Source organism: Oncorhynchus mykiss, chromosome 2 (genome assembly GCF_013265735.2).
Source record: "Oncorhynchus mykiss isolate Arlee chromosome 2, USDA_OmykA_1.1, whole genome shotgun sequence".
Taxonomy (NCBI): domain Eukaryota; kingdom Metazoa; phylum Chordata; class Actinopteri; order Salmoniformes; family Salmonidae; genus Oncorhynchus; species Oncorhynchus mykiss.
In genome coordinates, this window is record NC_048566.1 from 49,793,039 (window position 1) to 49,818,987 (window position 25,949).

General features: G+C 41.3%; 1 protein-coding gene across 3 annotated transcripts in view; it reads right to left on the reverse strand.

The window, feature by feature from the left end:
• Positions 1–8,990: 8,990 nt before the first annotated feature.
• LOC110490968 (LHFPL tetraspan subfamily member 6 protein) overlaps positions 8,991–25,949 on the reverse strand; it is a 35,019-nt gene continuing 18,060 nt past the window's right edge. For all 3 annotated transcript variants that reach the window (XM_021564371.2, XM_036949960.1, XM_036949965.1), the window contains 2 exons: positions 11,078–11,176; positions 8,991–10,930 (listed from right to left, as the gene is read on the reverse strand). In XM_021564371.2, the coding sequence (XP_021420046.1) occupies positions 10,812–10,930; positions 11,078–11,176 (218 nt within the window). In that variant the 3' untranslated portion in view covers positions 8,991–10,811. The remainder of the gene's footprint in view (positions 10,931–11,077; positions 11,177–25,949) is intronic.

The window sequence follows — 25,949 nt, forward strand, 5'->3', positions numbered from 1 at the left end:
GCCATTATTTACAATTTTACACCTAGGTTTGCTATATATAATTTTAACCCATTTTATAAGCAATTCCCCAATATGCCATCCAGCCCTGGAGTTGTCCCATCCTTAAAGGCCCCATTTGCATCAAGAAGTCCCTCCTCTGTAATTTTGTCTTCACATGAGTCTTTCTGTACAGATGTTAATTTTACATTATTATTAGGAAAAAAATCCATACAATTAATTTCAGTTAGTGGAGATGGAGGAGACTGAAATTAAAACATATTCTTAACCTGTCTACGATACTGGTTCCCAATTGGGGATCAACCCTCCCACGTGCAGCTGGAACGGTGGCGCATGGAACGCAAAAATATTCTTAAAAATATTTAACCTCCACACATTAACAAGTCCAATAGCTCAAATGAAAGATAAACATCTTGTTCATTTAGCCAGCAAGTCAGATTTCTAAAATGTTTTACGGCGAAAACATAGCACATATATATGTAAAACCACCACCAGACACAGCTCATTTCAATAGCCAAAACATGCAATCAACAAACGCAGGATTAAAAAATAAATCGCTCACTAACCTTTTGAAAATCTTCATCAGATGACAGTAATATGACATATTACACAGTACATATTTTTTTTTTTCAATAATATGCCATTTATATCCATAAATGTCCATTTACAGTGAGTTCACCTTCAGAAATTACTCAAAAACGCCCGCAGGAAATCTATGTAGCGCGGCAAGATAACGTAAAATAGACATCATAAACTTTGACTAAATATACATGTTCTACATATAGTTAGAAAGATACACTGCTTCTTTATGCAACCGCTGTGTTAGATTTATTTTTAACGTTACAGAAATCGCACACTATTCCATATTGTGAGACAGCGCTCAGTTCCAAGCTACATTTCCACGTAATGTTGGAGTCAACAGAAACACAGATTTAAGCATAAATATTCCCTTACCTTCGATGGTCTTCGTTCAGAATGTTCTGGAAGGCTTCATACTTACCCAATACATCGTTTGGTTTCAAGTCTTGCGTCTTTGTATTAGCTACTGCTAATAACATCAGCTGAAATGCACCCAAAACGTCCTCTGGTCCGGATAAGTTGCGCATCAAAACTTCAAAATTACACATTATATGTCGACTAAACAGGTCAAACTAAGTGCAGAAGCAAGCTTTATGATGTTTTAGACGTGCAAAACAAACTTCAATTCAATCGCCCATCGTCTGCCCTTCTCTTCAGTGCTGGAAACAAAGGAATGACTGTGACCAATTCGCGCCCATACGCACAGCCTATTCTCTCGTGGCACGCACTAATTTCACTCCCATAGGGTCAATTCTCGCGCGATTTGAACGGTTTGAAGCTCTAATGAAAGAGGACATCTAGCGGAAGAGATAGAAAGTGTCCCCAGAATCATAGCTGGTTGGGAGGGGTGGGGGCATGACGTCAAAGTTGCTCCAACTTTCATGGCCACAGAAACTAGTTTGGAAGAATGCCTGCCCTGTGAGTTCTGCTATACTTACAGACATAATTCCAACGGTTTTAGAATCTTTAGAGTGTTTTCTATCCAATAATAATTTTTATTTGCATATATTAACAATTTTTGAAAGATTTTTTTTCCAGTTTACTAGGGGTACCCAATCTCTCCAAAGGGGGCGTTTGTCTGCCATATCCTCAACAGGTTTTAAAGTACTTTACTACCTCTTTCAAAATATCATTCGGTGAATCATGTGTGACTCCATCATTTGTAACACATTTTTATACATTTGTTTTGGTAGCATTTCTATATTGAAGATTGAAAAATAATTTGGTGCATTTCTCCCCATATTCCCTCCAGATCACTTTATTTTTATAATATATTACACTGGATCTTTCTTGAATAAGTTCCTCCATTTATTTTTGTTTTTCCTCAAACTTATTATGTGCCTCTATGGTACCGTTTTTATTGCTATCTAACTGTACTGTTAGTCCTTCAATTTCCTTTGTTAATATGGACTCTTGATCTAAATTGCTTTTGTTTTATAGATTAGTACTGAATTGCATGGCCTCTAAAGGCACACTTAAAAGTGTCCGATACAATACGGAGATCTGCTGTACTTATGTTATTTCTGAAAAAGTCAGTTATAAATTATTCTGTCCTAGTTCTAAAAAATGTATAATCTAGTAGGCTTTGATTAAATTTCCAATATCCTCGCCCACGTGGAAATTCTGTAAGAGTAATATATATGCCAATTACGTGATGATCCAACCGCATTCTGTCCCCTATCAACACTTTTTAAACTTTTGGTGCCAGAGAGAATGGCATAAGAAAGTAGTCAAGACGACTAGCTAGATTAAGCCTCCGCCATGTTTTTCTCACTAGATCAGGGTATTTAAGTCTCCATATATCCCCTAATTCCAATATATCCATGACATTCATGATTTCCTTAAGTGCCTGAGGGTGATAGTTTGTAGTGTGATTTCCTTTCTGGTCGATAGAGGTATTTAAGACTGTATTCAAATCTCCCACCACAATAATAGAGTCTAGTGTTGCTTGTAGAGTTGATCAATTCCTTTATATATTGTCAATGAAGCTTGGATCATAATTATTTGGACCGTATAGGTTAATAAGCCATATCTGTTACTTGTCCAATAACATATTTAAAATAATCCATCTACCTTGAAGATCTGGTTGGACAATTTGCACATTTGGATCAAAATTACTGTTATTTGACACCATCACCCCTTTTGAATTTTTTTTGCCCATGGGAGAAATATATTTCACCCCCAAGTCCTTTTTCCCCAAAACTTAATCTAAAATTGTTGAATGGGTTTCCTGTAAACAATAGATATTATATTCCTTCTCTTTTAGCCAGGTAAATACTGACCGCCTTTTCTTATTATCTGCTAGGCCATTACAATTGTAACTGGCTATACTTATTTCACCACTCACTATAATAAACTTTCAATTCTATTCAACAAAATATAGGTTTGTAAACGTACCATTGAAAAGTAACATGATGATTGAGTGTCTATATAGCTGTATCATGATATTTGCATTGCTACTAAGTAAACCTCCAATTGGTCCCCACTATTCCACCCTCTAAAAGCCCTCCTCATCTCAAGTTGGGTTGTCATCCCAATGCCCGGCAGACCACCCCCGACCCCCGTATCCAATAGCCCTGAAAAGACTGGGATCCATTCCCCATTTACAGAACAGAAGTAGATCAACTGCCAAATGCATTTCCATCGCCCTCGATTTGTATTATATATATCCATATATATATATATATATATTTTAAGAATCCTGTTTCTTATTTTCCATAATTAGCTATTAATATTTGTAGTAATGTAGGCAATTTATGAAAAGGATTTTACCTCTCACTAGTCTCGCCGTCAAAATTACATTATTACAAGCAATTATTATATTAGAAAACAGTTGTTGTGAATCATCCTCTATTGTCCCTAACATATTTTACTCCTTCGCAACAGTTGTGGGATACGCACATACACACACACACTCATACACATTCAACCCTTTCCCCCCACACAACCATAGGCTCACATTCTCAACAGTTGTACCATCCCAGAGCCCAACTCAAGAAAGGTCTTGATTTACAAATGCATTTACAGTTGCAGCTGTATGAGAAGGCCTGCAAGACCGTGCAAAAAAATGGGCAGAAATTAAGAGATTTTATTAACCATTGTCACGCCCTAGATGATGGATGTCAAATGTACCCCTTTTCCCTGAAACACCCACAACACGGTCCCCCGTATTGACCATAATTCCAAGCATCTCCATGCAGTCAGACTTTTGATTTTGGGACACCAGGGCCACAATAATATATCCCCTCTCTAAATGTCCGAGTGTGACCCCCTCCCCATGGGTTACTGCAGCTAGTAATGCCAGCACTGCCATTGCCTGGGTGGGGGCACCCCACCGGAATCCCCACTGGCTAGGTACAAGGTCATCAAGGTTCTCATTAGCAGCTTTGAGAATTTCCATGTATAGTATGCTCTCCCTTTAGGGGGCTTTGGCTTTGCAGGACCAACCCTGCCAAGCAGGCTCAGAATCTTGAGGGGGCAGTGCTGCTCTTGGTCTCTGACCTCATTTTGGCTGCATACAGACCGCTTACAGCAGGCACATAAAACAGTTAGGGACTTCTCCTTAGTATCTGGGTCATTCAGGTGGGTGTCTAGGGTATAGGGTTGTGGACCGTTCCATCAATATAGGGTCCTAAATACATAAATTAGATATAATTGATTTTTAAAATGTAGTTCCCCATGATAGGACAATAGATAAATTATACATTTAATTTATCTTAAAACAGTTCCACCATGATAGGACAATAAATAAATAAGACGTATAATTCATTATAAAAAGTATATCTGTCATCTGAACAACATTGAATGCTCTCTCATACACCCACTCACAGCAATACATTGCTTCTGGGACATGCAACCATTTCATTTCTCACTCAACACCACACTTTCCCAAACATAACAAAAAATAAATAATAAACACACACCACACCATCCACACATTCTGTGCCTTCTGCTTACTGAGTTTTTATCTTCACCATGTTGAATTAGTGCTTGTGTGTTCCAATTAGTTATACACTGCTCAAAAAAATAAAGGGAACGTTTAAACAACACAATGTAACTCCAAGTCAATCACACTACTGTGAAATCAAACTGTCCACTTAGGAAGCAACACTGATTGACAATAAATTTCACATGCTGTTGTGCAAATGGAATAGACAACAGGTGGAAATTATAGGCAATTAGCAAGACACCCCCAATAAAGGAATGGTTATGCAGGTGGGGACCACAGACTACTACTCAGTTCCTATGCTTCCTGGCTGATGTTTTGGTCACTTTTGAATGCTGGCGGTGCTTTCACTCTAGTGGTAGCATGAGACGGAGTCTACAACCCACACAAGTGGCTCAGGTAGTGCAGCTCATCCAGGATGGCACATCAATGCGAGTTGTGGCAAGAAGGTTTGCTGTGTCTGTCAGCGTAGTGTCCAGAGCATGGAGGCGCTACCAGGAGACAGGCCAGTACATCAGGAGATGTGGAGGAGGCCGTAGGAGGGCGACAACCCAGCAGCAGGACGGCTACCTCCGCCTTTGTGCAAGGAGGAGCACTGCCAGAGCCCTGCAAAATGACCTCCAGCAGGCCACAAATGTGCATGTGTCTGCTCAAACGGTCTGAAACAGACTCCATGAGGGTGGTATGAGGCCCGACATCCACAGGTGGGGGTTGTGCTTACAGCCCAACACCGTGCAGGACGTTTGGCATTTGCCAGAGAACACCAAGATTGGCAAATTCGCCACTGTGCTCTTCACAGATGAAAGCAGGTTCACACTGAGCACGTGACAGACATGACAGAGTCTGGAGACGCCGTGGAGAACGTTCTGCTGCCTGCAACATCCTCCAGCATGACCGGTTTGGCGATGGGTCAGTCATGGTGTGGGGTGGCATGTCTTTGGGGGGCCGCACAGCCCTCCATGTGCTCGCCAGGGGTAACCTGACTGCCATTAGGTACCGAGATGAGATCCTCAGACCCCTTGTGAGACCATATGCTGGTGTGGTTGGCCCTGGGTTCCTCCCAATGCAAGACAATGCTAGACCTCATGTGGCTGGAGTGTCAGCAGTTCCTGCAAGAGGAAGGCATTGATGCTATGGACTGGACCGCCCGTTCCCCAGACCTGAATCCAATTGAGCACATCTGGGACATCATGTCTCCACCAACGCCACGTTGCACCACAGACTGTCCAGGAGTTGGCGGATGCTTTAGTCCAGGTCTGGGAGGAGAACCCTCAGGAGACCATCCGCCACCTCATCAGGAGCATGCCCAGGCGTTGTAGGGAGGTCATACAGGCACGTGGAGGCCACACACACTACTGAGCCTCATTTTGACTTGTTTTAACCAGTTAGAGCTCTAGGGGCGCTATTTCATTTTTGGATAAAAAACGTTCCCGTTTTAAGCGCGATATTTTGTCACGAAAAGATGCTCGACTATGCATATTCTTGACAGTTTTGGAAAGAAAACACTCTGAAGTTTCAGAATCTGCAAAGATTTTGTCTGTAAGTGCCCCAGAACTCATTCTACAGGCGAAACCAAGATGATGCATCACCCAGGAATTAGCAGAATTTCTGAAGCTCTGTTTTCCATTCTCTCCTTATATGGCTGTGATTGCGCAACGAATGAGCCTACACTTTCTGTCGTTCGCCCAAGGTCTTAGCAGCATTGTGACGTATTTGTAGGCATATCATTGGAAGATTGACCATAAGAGACTACATTTTCCAGAGGTCCGCCCGGTGTCCTTTGTCTAAATTTGTGCGTAATCTTCAGGTGCGGGCATTTTCTCCTGGGATTCAGGAGAGAAAGCATGTGTCCAAGAACGATGTATCAATGAAGAGATATGTGAAAAACACCTTGAGGATTGATTCTAAACAACGTTTGCCATGTTTTCAGTCGATATTATGGAGTTAATTTGGAAAAAAGTTTGCGTTTTGAGGACTGAATTTATGGATTTTTTTTGGTAGCCAAATGTGATGTATAAAACGGAGCTATTTCTAATACACAAGGAATCTTTTTGGAAAAACTGAGCATCTGCTATCTAACTGAGAGTATCCTCATTGAAAACATCAGAAGTTCTTCAAAGGTAAATGATTTTATTTGAAGGCTTTTATGTTTTTGTTAATGTTGCGTGCTGGATGCTAACGCTAATGCTAACGCTAAATGCTAACGCGAAATGCTAACTCTAGCTAGCTACTTTTACACAAATTATTGTTTTCCTATGGTTGAGAAGCATATTTTGAAAATCTGAGATGACAGTGTTGTTTACAAAAGGCTAAGCTTGAGAGATGGCATATTTATTTCATTTCATTTGCGATTTTCATAAATAGTTAACGTTGTGTTATGCTAATGAGCTTGCTGATAGATTTACACAATCCTGGATACAGGGGTTTTTTCATAGCTAAACGTGACGCAGAAAACGGAGCGATTTGTCCTAAACAAATAATCTTTCAGGAAAAACTGAACATTTGCTATCTGAGAGTCTCCTCATTGAAAACATCTGAAGTTCTTCAAAGGTAAATGATTTTTTTGAATGCTTTTCTGTTTTTTTGTGTAAATGTTGCCAGCTGAATGCTAATGCTAAATGCTACGTTAGCCATCAATACTGTTACACAAATGCTTGTTTTGCAATGGTTGAGAAGCATATTTTGAAAATCTGAGATGACAGTGTTGTTAACAAAAGGCTAAGCTTGAGAGCTAGCATATTTATTTCATTTCATTTGCGATTTTCATGAATAGTTAACGTTGCGTTATGGTAATGAGCTTGAGTCTGTATTCACGAACCCGGATCCGGGATGGGGAGATCAGAAAGGTTAAGGACATTACATCAAAGTTGGATCAGCCTGTAGTGTGGTTTTCCACTTTAATTTTGAGTGTGACTCCAAATCCAGACCTCAATGGGTTGATAAATTTGATTTCCATTGATAATTTTTGTGTGTCTTTGTTGTCAGCACATTCAACTATGTAAAGAAAAAAGTATTTAATAAGAATATTTCATTCATTCAGATCTAGGATGTGTTATTTTAGTGTTCCCTTCATTTTTTGAGCAGTGTATTTGTAGATATATAGAAAAGCTATATTTCTTATTGTATTGTTACAATCCATAACCGGGCTAAAATTGTGTTTCATTATTTTCCTCGTCTATGAGGACATTGTAATTTTTAAAAGACATGGAGTAGTCTTTGTGTCTCTGAACAACTGGTTATCAATATATAGTTTATCGACGACGAAAGCTATTCGTTTCCCTTTTAATCTATTTTCTTTGAAAATTGGATACAGAACTTTACGCCGTTCTGCAATTTCCTTCGGGAACTGATCATCCATGCCAATTTTGGTCCCAGCAAATATTTTACCCAGGCTTTTAACCATTATTTTATCTTTAAAGGAAGCAAATCTGCCAACGATTGGGCGTTCATACCTTTGCCCTCTCTGTCCGAAGCGGTGTACAGCGATCTTGGTGCAGTATTTCTCAAGTGAAAAAATGACAAATTATTTGGCTCTTGTTGAATGACAACAAACACTTATTAATTGAACAATTCCTACTATTGAAGAATCCCTACTGTTGACCAATCACCAAGGAAGGGGCGTAGACTTTGGCTTGCCTCGAGAATTTTTGAGGTGTGCACAAACAAAAAAAAAACTTGCCGAAGACCAAATGAACAAAAACGTCCCAAAATGTTGTCATAATATATGCATGAACTGTTCCTACCTGTTTCGGATGGGAAGCATGCGGATGTCTTAATGGTCTGGCAGTGGACCAATGACATTTGGAATTGGTGTGTGTGCATGCGTGCATGTGTGTGTGTTAATCCTTACTAATGATTTACCTCCAGCAGCATCTGTTGACAGGTTAACTCCCCTCCCTCCTTGCTGTTCTGTTCATAGTCAATCCTGATGGGTTTTAAAGCCCAAATAACAGCCAGTTCATGTTGTTTGAGCTGACCATCAATAAAGATTAACACGACAGATGGTTTTAACACAGATTAACCAAGCATATCAACTCAGAGACAGCAGGAGCGGTAGAGATACTCTGAATGATTGGCTATGAAAAGCCAACTGACATTTACTCCTGAAGTGCTGACCTGTTGCACCCTCTACAACCACTGTGATTATTATTATTTGACCCTGCTGGTAATTTATGAACATTTTAACATCTTAGCCATGTTCTGTTATAATCTCCACCCGGCACAGCCAGAAGAGGACTGGCCACCCCTCATAGCCTTCTTCCTTTCTAGGGAGTTTTCCCCAGCCACCGTGCTTCTACACCTGCATTAATTGCTGTTTGGGGTTTTAGGCTGGGTTTCTGTACAGCACTTTGTGACATCAGCTGATGTAAAAAGGGCTTTATAAATACATTTAATTGATTCACCAATAATCTGAACAGATGAGAAACAAATTGCTGTTAAGGCTTCAAGAAAGACCAATAGTCTCATGCCAAGTGCTTCAATTCAGATTAAGTGGAGCTACAGCTTTAGAACTTCTCCACTTCTGAAAGGTTTGTGAATATTTATTAAGACTTTAAAGTAACAATTTATTTACAGGGTCATATCTATTGTGTTTCATTCAAATGTAATGTTATACAATATACTGTACATCATACACACACAAAAATATGTCAGACATACATTCAGGGACTTCAACATTCCCTGTTTTATAGCTATACTGTAAATAGTTACTGACATGATAACAGTTCAAAATGATTGCAAGATACCAGTAAGGGTTTATATATTTAAAAGGGGTGCTGAACGTTTGGCCTCGTTATTCGGCTTGGACATTAAGAAATGCAGCAGTCATGACTGAAGCCAAACAAGAGTTGTTTTGGAGTGGTGGTTTAACGTGGGTGTCTCATGTGTGTATAATCACTCTGCCACAACAGTACACAGTCACTCAACCTTCTAGATAACTTGAAACAGTCAAACCAGGTCTCGAGTCTTGAAGTCTAGGCTAGCTAGTGCAAGCAAACTTATTTCACCAATTAGCTACAGCTCACTGGTGTAACACAGTGACAAAGTTTGTTTGACATTGTTTGACATTGGATAGCCTATCTCTGGCTCTAGTTAGGGACAAATAAATGACACAACGTATGGTTCAATATTGTCATGTTGCACATCTTTTAGCTTTCAATATTTGTATATGAATTTCTCCAATTTATAGTTGGTTTGAGATTTAAGTAATTGAAATTTGGAGCTTTTGACCTTTTAAAATATTGTCGCAGGTACATTGTGTCATTTACTGATGGTCCCTAACCAGCCCCATAGGGATATTGAATGTCAAACCAAATTGAACATTGCATCAGGTTGCGTCCAGCTGCGCTCCAAATTGATGATTACTTGGGTGCTGCCAGCTGTGGGCAGGATTTAAATAAACCCAACCCAAGGAAAACTTTTATGGTACCCTTCATTATGTGACATACAAGCTTTCCTATAATCTTGCAAATCTCCCTTTTGGACAAGACTGACTTTATGACCAAAATTATCCAATTTACACTTGGTAGTACATTTTGACGCTACAATAAATGTTTTGGACTCATATCGACACCATGAGAATGAGCTTTTTACGGGTCTTTAAGGCAATACTAGGCCAATGTGGGGGTACATAACATATTTATTAAATACAGGATGTAAAATACAATAAAAGTAATATCAAAAGTATAGTAATTTAATATATCTTTACCACTGGTTGTGCCACTACTTCAGTTACCACAAAGTTATAGTACAGGGACATGACAGAATAGAATAGGAGGAGGAATAGAGAAGCAACCATACAACCCAAGGAAAATAGAGATAGAAACAGATGTTGTTCTTGCTGTCAATGAATACAAAGTATGTAGACTACACTCTTTTGAAATGCTCTGTTGGACAATGAAGTGTAATTGCGAATGTATTGTGTTATATTATTTTCTGCCTCAGTACCAAATGCACCAGAAGGTAGTCCGCTCTGCTTCAATTATGATGACAGAGTGCATAACTAGCCTATGGCATTACAGGCCGTGTTCAAGAGCATCAAAATTGTGATGTTCCATGGGTAAATTGTGACTGACTGACTGATCTACAAATAATATTGAGTAGTTATTTATGATGGTGATTTGTAGATCAGTCTCGACTCGCCTTTAAAGTCAGCTGCAATGTCGAATGCGCCCATAGACACTGTCCCCCTGATATTATCCTTTGCTCTGAGTCTCTTCAATTGCCAGTGATGACGGGTGTTGGGGGAGGTGGTCATCATGGTCTCTGTGGCTGTCCCGCCTAGATGACATCAGTACGGGTACTGCTTCCGTCTCTTCCCAGCGAAGCAGGCCATCCAGGTGCATAACATCATGGCTGCTGATGCCCCTGCTCCGGTACAGTAGAACGCCCAGCCAATCTCACAAGAACCTGGACGCAGACACAAACACACACACAGCGAATTTGAATCTGAGCCAACATACCATAATATGAGCTGTGACCAATTTGAATGACTTGTTCATTATCAACTTGTGTCTTGAATATGATGGTGTTCTTGTGTGGATGTTTGACCCATACCAAGCTCAAACTGGTTGGATCTATTGCTGCAGGTCTGTCGAACTTCGTCACTGTCCCAACCTAGAGGGTAGAGCGCACACCCCGACCCAATCAGCAACGCTGTACAGAGAGAGAGAGAGAGAGAGAGAGAGAGGAGAAAATCATTAGAAGTGCTTTACAGCATACTAAGCTACAGCATACATGTGCTAAGCTAAGTCATAAACTCATACAGTACATAATACAGTGAACAGTGCAGCTTGCATTATTCAAAAACACTTTTGATGTACTGAAGCTAGAAAGACACCACAAAAGATAACATTCCTGAGATGGCACTTTCACAAAGAGCTTACATATGTCACCTCATTTAATCACCCTTCATTTTGGAATGAGACACCCGAGCACCATCAGACAAACGTACACACACACACTGGGTTCCCATCATCATCCCTCTCCCCTGGGAACTCTCTCACTCATATTGATCTCATTCACTGACCTGAAACCTTAAGTTAAATCATGTTTTAAACTTTCCATCTCAAAGCTGACTGTCCCTTTCCCCCTCACTTCATGCAGTAACATTTGACATCTAAATTTCATCTCAGACGTCTATGTTAGCTCTCAGAAGAAACGCTGACCAGGTATTCTCAGACGTCTATGTTAGCTCTCAGAAGAAACGCTGACCAGGTATTCTCAGACGTCTATGTTAGCTCTCAGAAGAAACGCTGACCAGGTATTCTCAGACGTCTATGTTAGCTCTCAGAAGAAACGCTGACCAGGTATTCTCAGACGTCTATATAACACTTCTAAGATGTCTGTTAGCTCTCAGAAGAAACGCTGACCAGGTATTCTCAGACGTCTATGTTAGCTCTCAGAAGAAACGTTGACCAGGTATTCTCAGACTTCTATATAACACTTCTAAGATGTCTGTTAGCTCTGAGAAGAAACGCTGACCAGGTATTCTCAGACTTCTATAATAGACTTCTAAGATGTCTATGTTAGCTCTCAGAAGAAACGCTGACCAGGTATTCTCAGACCTATTGCGCAGCATCTCACTGCCTTCCTGAAGACAAACAATGTATACGAAATGCTTCAGTCTGGTTTTAGACCCCATCATAGCACTGAGACTGCACTTGTGAAGGTGGTAAATTACCTTTTAATGGCATCAGACCGAGGTTCTGCATCTGTCCTTGTGCTCCTAGACCTTAGTGCTGCTTTTGATACCATCAATCACCACATTCTTTTGGAGAGATTGGAAACCCAAATTGGTCTACACGGACAAGTTCTGGCCTGGTTTAGATCTTATCTGTCGGAAAGATATCAGTTTGTCTCTGTGAATGGTTTGTCCTCTGACAAATCAACTGTAAATGTCGGTGTTCCTCAAGGTTCCGTTTTAGGACCACTATTGTTTTCACTATGTATTTTACCTCTTGGGGATGTCATTCGAAAATATAATGTTAACTTTCACTGCTATGCGGATGACACACAGCTGTACATTTCAATGAAACATGGTGAAGCAAAATTGCCCTCGCTAGAAGCCTGTGTTTAAGACATAAAGAAGTGGATGGCTGCAAACGTACTACTTTTAAACTCGGACAAAACAGAGATGCTTGTTCTAGGTCCCAAGAATCAAAGAGATCTTCTGTTGAATCTGACAATTAATCTTAATGGTTGTACAGTCGTCTCAAATAAAACTGAAGGACCTCTGCGTTACTCTGGACCCTGATCTCTCTTTTGACGAACATATCAAGACTGTTTCAAGGACAGCTTTTTTCCATCTACGTAACATTGCAAAAATCAGAAACTTTCTGTCCAAAAATTATGCAGAAAAATTAATCCATGCTTTTGTTACTTCTAGGTTAGACTACTGCAATGCTCTACTTTCTGGCTACCCGGATAAAGCACTAAATAAACTTCAGTTAGTTCTAAATACGGCTGCTAGAATCCTGACTAGAACCAAAAAATTTGATCATATTACTCCAGTGCTAGCCTCCCTACACTGGCTTCCTGTCAAGGCAAGGGCTGATTTCAAGGTTGTACTGCTTACCTACAAAGCATTACATGGGCTTGCTCCTACCGGTCTTTCCGATTTGGTCCTGCCGTACATACCTACACATACGCTACGGTCACAAGACGCAGGCCTCCTAAATGTCCTTAGAATTTCTAAGCAAACAGCTGGAGACAGGGCTTTCTCCTATAGAGCTCCATTTTTTTGGAATGGTCTGCCTACCTATGTGAGAGACGCAAACTCGGTCTCAACCTTTAAGTCTTTACTGAAGACTCATCTCTTCAGTGGGTCATATGATTGAGTGCCGTCTCTGCCTGGCCGGTTCCCCTCTTTCCACTGGGATTCTCTGCCTCTAACCCTATTACAGGGGCTGAGTCACTGGATTACTGGTGCTCTTTCATGTCGTCCCTAGGAGGGGTGTGTCACTTGAGTGGGTTGAGTCAATGATGTGATCTTCCTGTCCGGGTTTAAACTCTCTAGAGACAGGAGGAGTGGTTGAGATACTCTGAATGATCGGCTATGAAAAGCCAAATGACATTTACTCCTGAGGTGCTGACCTGTTGCACCCTCTACAACCACTGTGATTATTATTATTTGACCCTGCTGGTCATCTATGAAGAATTGAACATCTTGGCCATGTTCTGTTATAATCTCCACCCGGCACAGCCAGAAGAGGACTGGCCACCCCTCATAGCCTGGTTCCTCTCTAGGTTTCTTCCTAGGTTCTGTCCTTTCTAGGGAGTTTTTCCTAGCCACCGTGCTTCTACACCTGCATTGCTTGCTGCTTGGAGTTTTAGGCTGGGTTTCTGTACAGCACTTTGTGACATCAGCTTATTTGTATTCCTAGCAATCACAACTATACATTGTTTGAGACACACTTTTATAAGTCTCAGTCACAAACAGCTCCAATAAGCTCCAAAGATCTGTGGTGGACTGTGTTAAACAGGATGCTAGTCTATTCCCAATCTACACATACACACACACACACACACACACACACACACACACACACACATGCAAGCAGACATGTGCCCAAACACACACACACGCACTCCATCCTGCTCACATGGAAATGCTGGACACAACAACAGCACAGCGTCCCATGCCAAGACAGACATTCCTGCCAGGCCCAGCCACTTCACTACCTAGAGATTGTAAATGCTCTACAACAGATCTGTTTGTGGTTCAGAGACAGACACCAATATAACCAGTGTTACTGTATGTTACTCCTTCCCTCTTCTTTTTCATGGCCCATTGGGACATGGAGATGTGGCTACAACAGTTCATAAACTGTATGGTGGGTGGTGGGTTTATTATTATATGCGTTTTAACAGTATACCGTCAGGTTGCTCTGTTTGTGACAACATCCACAGTGGGTTTGTTCCTGTGCTTGGCGAGGTCTGTGTAGCCTACACCACCGACAAGTCTCCACTCATCAGAATGATATGTAGGTTTAATCCTTTTTCCACTTTCAAAGCCAATAAAACACTCAGGATGAAATGAAATTCACATAAAAAATGCTCATAGGTTCAACATGTAATTACACTGAACAAAAAAAGGTGCGCAAAATGTAAAGTGTTGGTCCCATGGTTCATGAGCTGAAATAAAAGATCCCAGAAATGTTCCATATGCACAAAAAGCTTATTTCTCTCAGATGTTGTGCACAAAATGTGTTTACATTGCAGTTAGTGAGCATTTCTCCTTTGTCAAGACAATTAATCAGCCTGACAGGTGTGGCATATCAAGAATCATATTAAACAGCATGATCATTACACAGGTGCACCTTATGCGGTGGACCATAAAAGGACACACTTAAAATGTTCAGTTTTGTAACAAAACACATTGCCACAGATGTCTCAAGTTTTCAGGGAGCCTGCAATTGGCATGCTGACTGCAGGAATGTCAACCAGAGCTTTTGCCAGATTATTGATTGGTCATTTTTCTACCATCTACCAATGTTGTTTTAAAGAATTTGGCAGTACGTCCAACCGGCCTCACAACCACAGACCACGTGTATGGCGTCGTGTGGGTGAGTGGTTTGCTGATGTCAATGTTGTGAACAGAGTGCCACATGGTGGCGTTGGGGTTATGGTTTGGGCAGGCATAAGCTGCAGACAAAGAACACAATTGCATTTTATTTATGAAATTTGAAATCACAGAAATACCGTGACTGTAAGGAATGCGTACTGGCGGCAGAGAACTCAGGCGCAGGAGAGCAAAGACTTAAACTGCGCCGTTGTAACATAATCAAAATCACAGAGAACAAAACTATATATATATGGGACAAAAACCCTTCGCACGCCAGACATAACGTGCATAAGCACTTACAAACAATTCCGGACAAAGACATGGGGGAAACAGGGGATTAAATACACATGTAATTATGGAATTGGAACCAGGTGTGTGGGAAGACAAGACAAAAAAAATGGAAAATTAAAGGTGGATCGGCGATGGCTAGAAGGCCGGCGACACCGACCGCCGCCCGAACAAGGAGAGGGCCCGAACTCGGCGGAAGTCGTGACAGGGACGAGATCCTGAGGTATCTGTGACCAGCATATCTGTATTCCCAGTCATATGAAATCCATAGGTTAGGGCCTGATTTATTTAAATTGACTGATTCCCTCATGAACTGTAACACAGTCAAATCTTTGAAATAGTGTTTATATTTTTGTTCATAGATCTACAGTGCTTTCAAAAAGTTTTCATAAAACATTGTTGTGTTACAGCCTGAATTCAAAATGGATTCAATTCACCCATCTACACACAATATCCCATAATGACAAAGTGAAAACATGTTTCTAGACATTTTTGTACATTTATTGAAAATGAAATACAGAAATCTCATTTACATAAGTATTCATACCACTGAGTCAATACTTTGTAGGAGAGCCTTTGGCAGCGAATATAGTTGTGAGTCTTTGAGTAATTCTCTAAGAGCTTTCCATACCTGGATTGTGCCATTTATTATTTTCAGAATTCTTCAAGCTCTGTCTAATTGGTTGTTGATCATTGCTAGACAACCCTTTTTTGGTCTTGCCATAGATTTTCATGTAGATTTAAGTCCAAACTGTAACTCGGCCACTCAGGAACTTTCACTGTTTCTTGGTAAGCAACTCCAGCGTAGATTTAGCTTTGTGTTTTAGATTATTGTCCTGCTGAAAGGCAAATTAATCACAGTGTCTTGTGGAAAGCAGACAACCAGGTTTTCCTCTAGGATTTTGCCTGTGCTTAGCTCCATTCCATTTCTTTATACTGAAACTCCCCAGTCCTCCGATTAAGTATACCCATAACATGATGCAGCCACCACTATGCTTGAAAAAACAAATTAATGTGTTATTGGATTTGCCCCAAACATAACATTTTGTATTCAGGACAAAAACTGAATTGCTTTGCCAAATTTTTTTAAGTAGTAGTGCCTTTAGTGTTTTGAAATAAGTTTTATTCTTCTTTTCACTCTGTCAATTAGGTTAGTATTGTGGAGTAACTACAATTTTGTTGACTCATTCTCAGTTCTCCCCTATCACAGCCATTAAAAACTAACTGTTTTAAAGTCACCACTGTCCTCATGGTGTTAATCCCTGAGCGGTTTCCTTCCTCTCCGGCAACTGAGTTAAGAAGGACACCTGTATCTTTCAAGTGATGGGGTGCATTGATAGACCATCCACAGAGTAATTTAAAACTTCCCCATGCTCAAAGGGATATTCAATGTCTGCTTTGAAAAACCTCCCTGGTCTTCGTGGTTGAACCGGTGTTTGAAATTCATTGCTCGACTGAGGGACCTTACAGATCATAGTATGTGGCATAATCATAATATTAAACACCATTTTTGCACACAGACCATGTCCATGCAATTTATGCGACTTGTTAAGCACATTGTACCCCTGAACGTATTAGGCTTAACATAACAAAGGGGTTGAATACTTATTGACTCAAGACATTTAAGCTTTTTATTTTTATTAAATTAGTAAAAATGTCTAAAACATAATTCCACTTTGACATTGTGGGGTATTGTGTGTTGGCCAGAGACCCAAAATCTTAATTTAATCTAGATAGATGTAGGCTTGATTCATGAATTCTATTTTGCAAACACCAAGACAAAACAGTTCTCTCATCTACGGTATGGTCTTGGTTATCTTGGAGCTTACCTCTCTGCTGCAGCAGTCAGAGCATGCCAAGCGCTCCTCGACTATCTCCTGACTGTGGATGCAGGCCCCACATCCTAACTGCGCAGGAAGCAGAGGACCGGGGGAAAGAGACCGGCTCAGATACATTTTAATCCCCCCCTTCCCTCGCCTCGACAGTGTTGAGGCATGAAAGAGACAGCAAGGGAGCAGGCAGGCCATATGGTCACAGAGGAGCAGCCAGCCAAAGCCTGCAGAGGTTCTATTGCCTGCCACATGAACACCCTAGTCCCTTTATTCCCTAAATAGAGGGCCATTTGGGACGAGCCCAGGGACTCACGACTTCAACACCAGAGAGACTATACTCGGCACTCTACCGCAGCTCTGTGAAGAGAAGAGCAGAGAGGGGGTTTAATCCTACAAATCCGACTATTGCAGACATCAACAGTATAGTAGTCAGTGTGCTAGCTGTATTTATGTTATATTCATTTGATCCCGGTGTATGTAAACGTGTTCACTACCAAACCACAATGGAGATATGTGAAAAAAAAAAATGAAAAAAAAAAAAGAAAAGAGTTTGACTGTGTCCTTGTTCTACTGGAAATGCCAAAACGTGTCAGAGAGAGGAGACGAGTTGGAGATGATAACTTCAGTATGTACTGCTAATATGGTGTTTATACAGTAGGAGTTGAGTGAGTGAGTGACAGGGGTGTGTAAATGATGCAGGAAAGGAATGTAGTGTGAAGTTATACGGATTACAGTGAGGCTGTGACTATGGTAATAGAGGCTGGGCTAGATTCGACACGTGGGAATGGGGAAATTAGGTCAAGACTGACTGAACTTCTGAGCAGCAGCAGCACTACAGAGCACAGCATGTGTTGATGTCCTATATACTACAAATCTCTGAAGTGCCATAGGCCACAAAACAGATGAAATATTGCCAGGAGCATATTCTGTGCTTCGATCTGGCACTGTATAAGACTTCTTATACTATCATATGGTGATGGTATCCATTCTACTAAAGCAAGAGCATTGCTTACAGTATAAATCTCTCTTTATCTCTCTGTGTACACAACACTGACCTAACACTGAGGCCAGGATTCAATACGATCGTGCATTGTCAACAATAAAAGGCAATGTTCCAGTGTTTGGGGAGATTGCATTCAAGGTAAACGTTGCAGATGTCGACTCTAACGGTGCGGTCATATATAATCCCGGCCTAAATACATACCACTGAATAAAATGTTGCAGGTTTAATAGTGGTGGAGTATAATAGAAGTTGTGCTTCAGTCGGTCTGGTATTCCTAACTCCTCTCACTCAGATCCTACAGATGCTTTATTCAAGACACCCTCTGCAAGGATTATTCATTATTTTGCCTCTGGATATGTGTCTTAGAGTCTTATTATTATTTATTTCCCCTTGTCTGAATTGACATATCACTCATCGCAGTGCCTTTCTCCCCCATCACCACCATGTAGCAGCAATCCCTATACTCATTTGACGTTGGTATTGTCTCCACTGAGTATTTTGTCTGCAGTTCCAGCTGGGGTTTTAATCATACCAAAGGCTTAGCAAACGATATATCAAAAACCTTACATTCCCTCTCTCCCACATCCACTCCTTTGCCTTGGAGACACTGAACAACACACTGCTGATTCCCTGGATTCTGTGATCACAGATTGCTTTTCTCTAAGTATGGCCAATTATAACAAAGGGAAATCTTTGAGTTATAATTGGTCTCCTCCTATTTTGGATGAAATCAAAATCAAATCAAAGTTTATTGGGCACAGATTTGCAGATTTTACTGCAGGTGCAGCGATCTAAAACGATGCACAAATAATTTTAAAAAATGCAAATGAAATTAAGAAATATGAGGACGAGCAATGCCAGAGTCCAGAATATATAAATATATATACACACTACCGTTCAAAGGTTTGGGGGTCACTTAAAAATGTCCTTGTTATTGAAAGAAAAGAAAACATTTGGTCCATTAAAATAACATCAAATAGATTAGAAATACAGTGTAGCCATTGGTAATGTTGTAAATGACTATTGTAGCAGGAAATTGATTATTTTTAATCAAATATCTACATAGGCGAACAGAGGCCCATTATCAGCAACCATCACTCCTGTGTTCCAATGGCATGTTGTGTTAGCTAATCCAAATGTATCATTTTAAAAGGCAAATTCATCATTAGAAAACAATTTTGCAATTATGTTAGCACAGTTGAAAACTGTTGTCCTTCTTTTGACTAGTTGAGTATCTGGAGCATCAGCATTTATGGGTTCGATTACAGGCTCAAAATGGCCAGAAACAAAGTACTTTCTTCTGAAATTCGTCAGACGATTTTTGTTCTGAGAAATGAAGGCTATTCCATGTGAGAAATTGCCAATAAACTGAAGGTGTTCGTACAACGCTGTGTACTACTCTCTTCACAGAACAGTGAAAACTGGCTCTAACCAGAATAGAAACAGGAGTGGGAGGCCCCGGTGCACAACCGAGCAAGGGGACAAGTACATTAGAGTGTCTAGTTTGAGAAACAGAAGCCTCACAAGACCTCAACTGGCAGCTTCACCCACAAAACACCGGTCTCAAAGTCAACAGTGAAGAGCCGACTCCGGGATGTGGGCCTTCTAGGCAGAGTTGCAAAGAAAAAGCCATATCTCAGACTGGCCAATAAAAATAAAAGATTAAGATGGTCAAAAGAACACAGACACTGGACAGAGGAAGATTGGAAAAAAGTGTTATGGACAGACGAATCTAAGTTTGAGGTGTTCGGAATTACAAAGAAAAACATTTGTGAGACGCAGAAAAAAAAATAAAAGATGGCGTGCTTGACGCCATCTGTCAAGCATGTTGGAAGCAATTTTATGGCCATATGATTTTATGGGGGTGCTTTGGTGGTGGTAAAGTGGGAGATTTGAATAGGGTAAAAGGGATCTTGAAGAAGGAAGGCTATCACTCACTATCATTTGCAAACACCATGCCCTGTGGAAGGCGCATAATTGGAGCCAATTTCCTCCTACAACAGGACAATGACCCAAAGCACAGCTTCAAACTATGCAATAACTATTTAGGGAAGAAGCAGTCAGCTGGTATTCTGTCTATAATGGAGTGGCCAGCACAGTCACCGGATCTCAACCCTATGTTTACATCTGCTCCTGCCACGCCCTCTACTTCTCATCCTGTGTGTCCCTAACCTGCCACCACTTCCCCAGTGCTCTCTCCTCCTGTGTGTGTGTGTGTGTGATTGTGTGGGTGGAGACTGGTGTACTGGAGGCAGAGCAGATCCCCATCAGCTGCAACCTCTTCCATAGTCAAGACCTCCACAAATACTCAGCCCTGCCACTTCCATGCAGCCAGATCGTAACCTCTGCTCGGTCAGTCTGCGTTTTTAGCCGTTTGTTCATGCTTAGATCATGTTTTCGTGTTATGCCTGGTTTGGGTTCACCTGTTCTGCTCCGTGTGACACCCTATTGAGCTGTTGTGGGAGCAGTTTGACCTTATACTACGTAAGAAGTGCCCATCAAGCCAATCCAACTTTGGGAAGTGCTTCAGGAGGCATGAAATGAAATCTCTTCAGATTACCTCAACAAATTGACAACTAGAATGCCAAAGGTCTGCAAGGCTGTAATTGCTGAAAATGGAGGATTCTTTGATGAAAGCAAAGTTTGAAGGACAATTATTATTTCAATTAAAAATCATTATTTATAACCTTGTCAATGTCTTGACTATATTTCCTATTCCTTTTGCAACTAATTTCATATATTCTGTATACCACCCCTATCTTGTCACAACACAGCTGATTGGCTCAAATGCATTAAGAAGGAAAGAAATTCCACAAATTAACTTTTAACAAGGCACACCTGTTCATTGGAATGCATTCCATGAAGCTGGTTAAGATAATGACAAGTGTGCAAAGCTGTAATCAAGGCAAAGTTTGGATACTTAGAAGAATCTCAAAATAATGTTTGCATTTCTTTACAACTTTTTTAGTTACATTATTTCATACATAGTTTTGATGTCTTCACTATTCACTACTGAGTGCATAGAACATAAAAATCATGTCCTCAGTTGCAACACTCACTACCGAGTTTAAAACTGCCTCTGGAAGCAACGAAAGCACAAGAACTGTTCGTTGGGAGCTTAATGGAATGGGTTTCCATGGCCGAGCAACCGCACACAAGTCTAAGATCACCATGCCAAGCGTCGGCTGGAGTGGTGTAAAGCTCGCTACAATTGGACTCTTAAAACAGTGGAAATTATTTCTCTGGAGTTATGAATCATGCTTCACCATCTGGCAGGACAATGGATAAATCTGGGTTTGGCGGATGCCAGGAGAATGCTACCTGCCCCCATGCATAGCGCAGTTGTTGAATAATAATGGAGCTGCAGGGGATGGCTGCTGTTTTACAAGCTCCTAACCTAACACATTTCAGGTAAGACCTAGATGCAGACAATGTCGAAGTAACAGTTTATTAATCCAAAAGGGGCAGGCAAAGGACAGGTCAAGGGCAGGGGTCAGTAATCCAGATAGGTGGGGCAAAGGTAAAGGACGGCAGGCAGGCTCAGAGGTCAGTAATCCGGATAGGTTGGGCAAAGGTACAGGACAGCAGCCCGGCTCGGGGCAGGCGTAAAAGGTCAACACCAGGATAACTAGGAAACAGGAACAATCGAGAGACAGAAACAGAGGGGAAAATGCTGGTAGGCTTGACAAAACAAAAAGAACTGGCAACAGAAAAACAGAGAGCACAGGTATAAATACACAGGGGATAATGGGGACAATGGGCGACACCTGGAGAGGGGTGGAGACAATCACAAAGACAGGTGAAACAGATCAGGGAGTGATATAACCAACTTTGCTATTTTGTTAGTTTTTTTCACATAGTTTGTAACTCATTTTGTACATAATGTTGCTACCGTCTCTTATGATGGAAAAGAGCTTCTGGACATCAGAACAGAGATTTACTCCCCTCGAACTGGATGAAGATTTTTTATTTCATGAGTCCAACGCAAAGGGTATACTGCTTCCCGGAGTCTAGGCCCAAATCCCCTTCATTCGCGTGAAGAAAAGACAAAAACACAGGAGGCAGAGATCTGGGTGACTTGTAAGAATTTGTCGGCATGAGTAAACCACCACTACCCGCTGTATTATTGGCCAACGTGCAATCATTGGAAAAAAAACTGGACAATCTACAATTAAAACTATCCTACCAACGGGACATTAAAAACTGTAATCTCTTATGTTTCACTGACACTTTCCCGAACGACGACAGGGATTATATAGAGCGGGCTAGCTTATCCGTGTTTCGGCAGGACAGAGCTGCTAAGTCTGGTAAAATGTGGGGCGGGGGTGTGTCTATTTGTCAATAACTGCTGGAGCGTGATGTCTAATATTTAAAAAAGTCTCGAGGTATTGCTCACCGGAGGTAGAATACCTCATGATAAGCTGTGGAACACATTATCTACCAAGAAAGTTCACATGTATATTATTCATAGCTGTCTATTTACCACCACAAACAGATGCTGGCACTAAGACCTCAATCAATGAGCTGTATAAGGCCATAAGCAAACAAGAAAATGCTATTCCAGAAGCAGGGCTCCTAGAAGCCGGGGACTTGCAGGCAAAAACTTAAATCCTTTTTACCTAAAATGTCACATGTGCAACCAGAGAAAGAAAGAAAAAAAAACTCTAGACCACCGTTACTCAACACACAGACGCATACAAAGCTCTCCCTTGCCCTCCATTTGGCAAATATGACCATAATTATATCCTCTTGATTCCTGAATACAAGCAAAAACTAAAGCAGGAAGTAACAGTGACTCACTCAGTACGGAAGTGGTCATATGAAGCGGATGCTACGCTTCAGGACAGTTGTGCTAGCACAGACTGGAATATGTTCCGGGATTCATCCAATGGCATTGAGTGTACCACCTCAGTCACCAGCTGCATTAATAAGTCCATCAACGACGTCGTCCCCACAGTGATCGTACATACATTTCCCAACCAGAGGCCATGGATTACAGGCAACATCTGCATCGAAGTAAAGGCTAGAGCTGCGGCTTTCAAGGAGCGGGATACTAATCTGGTAACGTAAAAGAAATACCACTATGCCCTCAGTAGAACCATCAAATAGGAAAAGCGTCAGTACAAGACTAAGACTGAATCCTACTACACTGGCTCTTGACACTTGAACGTGGCAGGGCTTGTAAACTATTATGAACCACAAAGGGAAACCCAGCCACGAGCTGCCCAGTGATGCAACCTACCAGACGAGCTAAATGCCTTTTATGCTCACTGAGGCAAGCAACACTGAAGCATGCACGAGAGCACCAGCTCAGTTCCAGAAGACTGTGTGATTACGCTCTCCGCAGCTGATGTGAGCAAGACCTTTAAACAGGTCAACATTCACAAAGCCTCAGGGACAGATTGATTACCAGGACGTGTACTCAAAGCATGTGTGGACACACTGGCAAGTTTTTTCACTGACATTTTCAACCTCTCCCTGGCCGAGTCTGTAATACCTTCATGTTTCAAACAGACCACCATAGTCCCTGTGCCCAAGAAAGCAAAGGTAACCTGCCTAAAAGATTACCGCCCCGTAGCACTCACGTTGGTAGCCATGAAGTCCTTTAAAAGGCTGGTCATGGCTCATAACAACACCCTAGACCCACACTGCCCTTTCCCACCTGGACAAAAGAAACACCTACGTGAGAATGCTATTCATTGACTACAACTCACCATTTAACACCATAGTGCCCTCAAAGCTCATCACTAAGCTAAGGACCCTGGGACTAAACACCTCCCTCTGTAAATGGATCCTGTACATCCTATATGGGCCGCCCCCAGGTGGTAAGAGTAGGCAACACCACAGATGCCACGCTGATTCACAACACTGGAGCCCCTCAGGGGTGCGTGCTTGGCCCACTACTGTACTCCCTGTTCACCCACGACTGCGTGGCCAAGCATGCCTCCAACACCATCATCAAGTTTGCTGATGACAACAGTGGTAGGCCTGATCGCCGACAACAATGTGACAGCCTATAGGGATGAGGTCAGAGACCTGGTGGTGTTGTGCCAGGACAACCTCTCAATGTGAGCAAGACAAAGGAGCTGATCGTGGACTATAGTAAAATGAGGGTCGAACAGGCCACCATTAACATCAACGGGACTGAAGTGGAGCGGGTCGAGAGTTAAGTTCCCTGGTGTCCGCATCACCAACAAACTATCATGGTCCTAACACACCAAGAGAGTCGTAAAGAGGGCACGACAACACATTTGCCCCTTCAGGAGACTGAAAAGATTTGGCATGGGTCCCCATCTCCTCAAATTTCTACAGCTTTACCATCGAGAGCATCCTGACCGGTTGCATCACAGCCTAGTATGGCAACTGCTCGGCTACAGAGGGTAGTGCGTACAGTTCAGTACATCACTGTGGCCAAGTTTCCTGACATCTAGGACTTATATACTAGGGGGTGTCAGAGGAATTCCCCCCCAAAATTGGTAAAAGACTCCAGTCACACAAGTCATAGACTGTTCTCTCTGCTACCGCAACTCACCGGAAAGCCAAGTCTAGAACCAAAAGGCTCCTTAACCTTTCTGATCTCCCCATCCCGGATCCGGGATCGTGAATACAGACTCAAGCTCATTACCATAACGCAACGTTAACTATTCATGAAAATCGCAAATGAAATGAAATAAATATGCTAGCTCTCAAGCTTAGCCTTTTGTTAACAACACTGTCATCTCAGATTTTCAAAATATGCTTCTCAACCATTGCAAAACAAGCATTTGTGTAACAGTATTGATGGCTAACGTAGCATTTAGCATTAGCATTCAGCTGGCAACATTTACACAAAAAAACAGAAAAGCATTCAAATAAAATAATTTACCTTTGAAGAACTTCAGATGTTTTCAATGAGGAGACTCTCAGATAGCAAATGTTCAGTTTTTCCTGAAAGATTATTTGTTTAGGACAAATCGCTCTGATTTCTGCGTCACGTTTAGCTATGAAAAAACCCCTGTATCCAGGATTGTGTAAATCTATCAGCAAGCTCATTAGCATAACACAACGTTAACTATTTATGAAAATCGCAAATGAAATGAAATAAATATGCCATCTCTCAAGCTTAGCCTTTTGTAAACAACACTGTCATCTCAGATTTTCAAAATATGCTTCTCAACCATAGGAAAACAATCATTTGTGTAAAAGTAGCTAGCTAGCGTTAGCATTTCGCGTTAGCATTTAGCGTTAGCATTAGCGTTAGCATCCAGCACGCAACATTAACAAAAACATAAAAGCCTTCAAATAAAATCATTTACATTTGAAGAACTTCTGATGTTTTCAATGAGGATACTCTCAGTTAGATAGCAGATGCTCAGTTTTTCCAAAAAGATTCCTTGTGTATTAGAAATAGCTCCGTTTTATACATCACATTTGGCTACCAAAAAAAATCTGAAAATTCAGTCCTCAAAACGCGAACTTTTTTCCAAATGAACTCCATAATATCGACTGAAAACATGGCAAACGTTGTTTAGAATCAATCATCAAGGTGTTTTTCACATATCTCTTCATTGATACATCGTTCTTGGACACATGCTTTCTCCCCTGAATCAAATGGTAAAGTAGAAGCAGCTGGCAATTGCGCACCGAATTCGACGCAGGACACCAGGCGGACACTTGGAAAATGTAGTCTCTTATGGTCAATCTTCCAATGATATGCCTACAAATACGTCAATGCTGCTAAGACCTTGGGCGACCGACAGA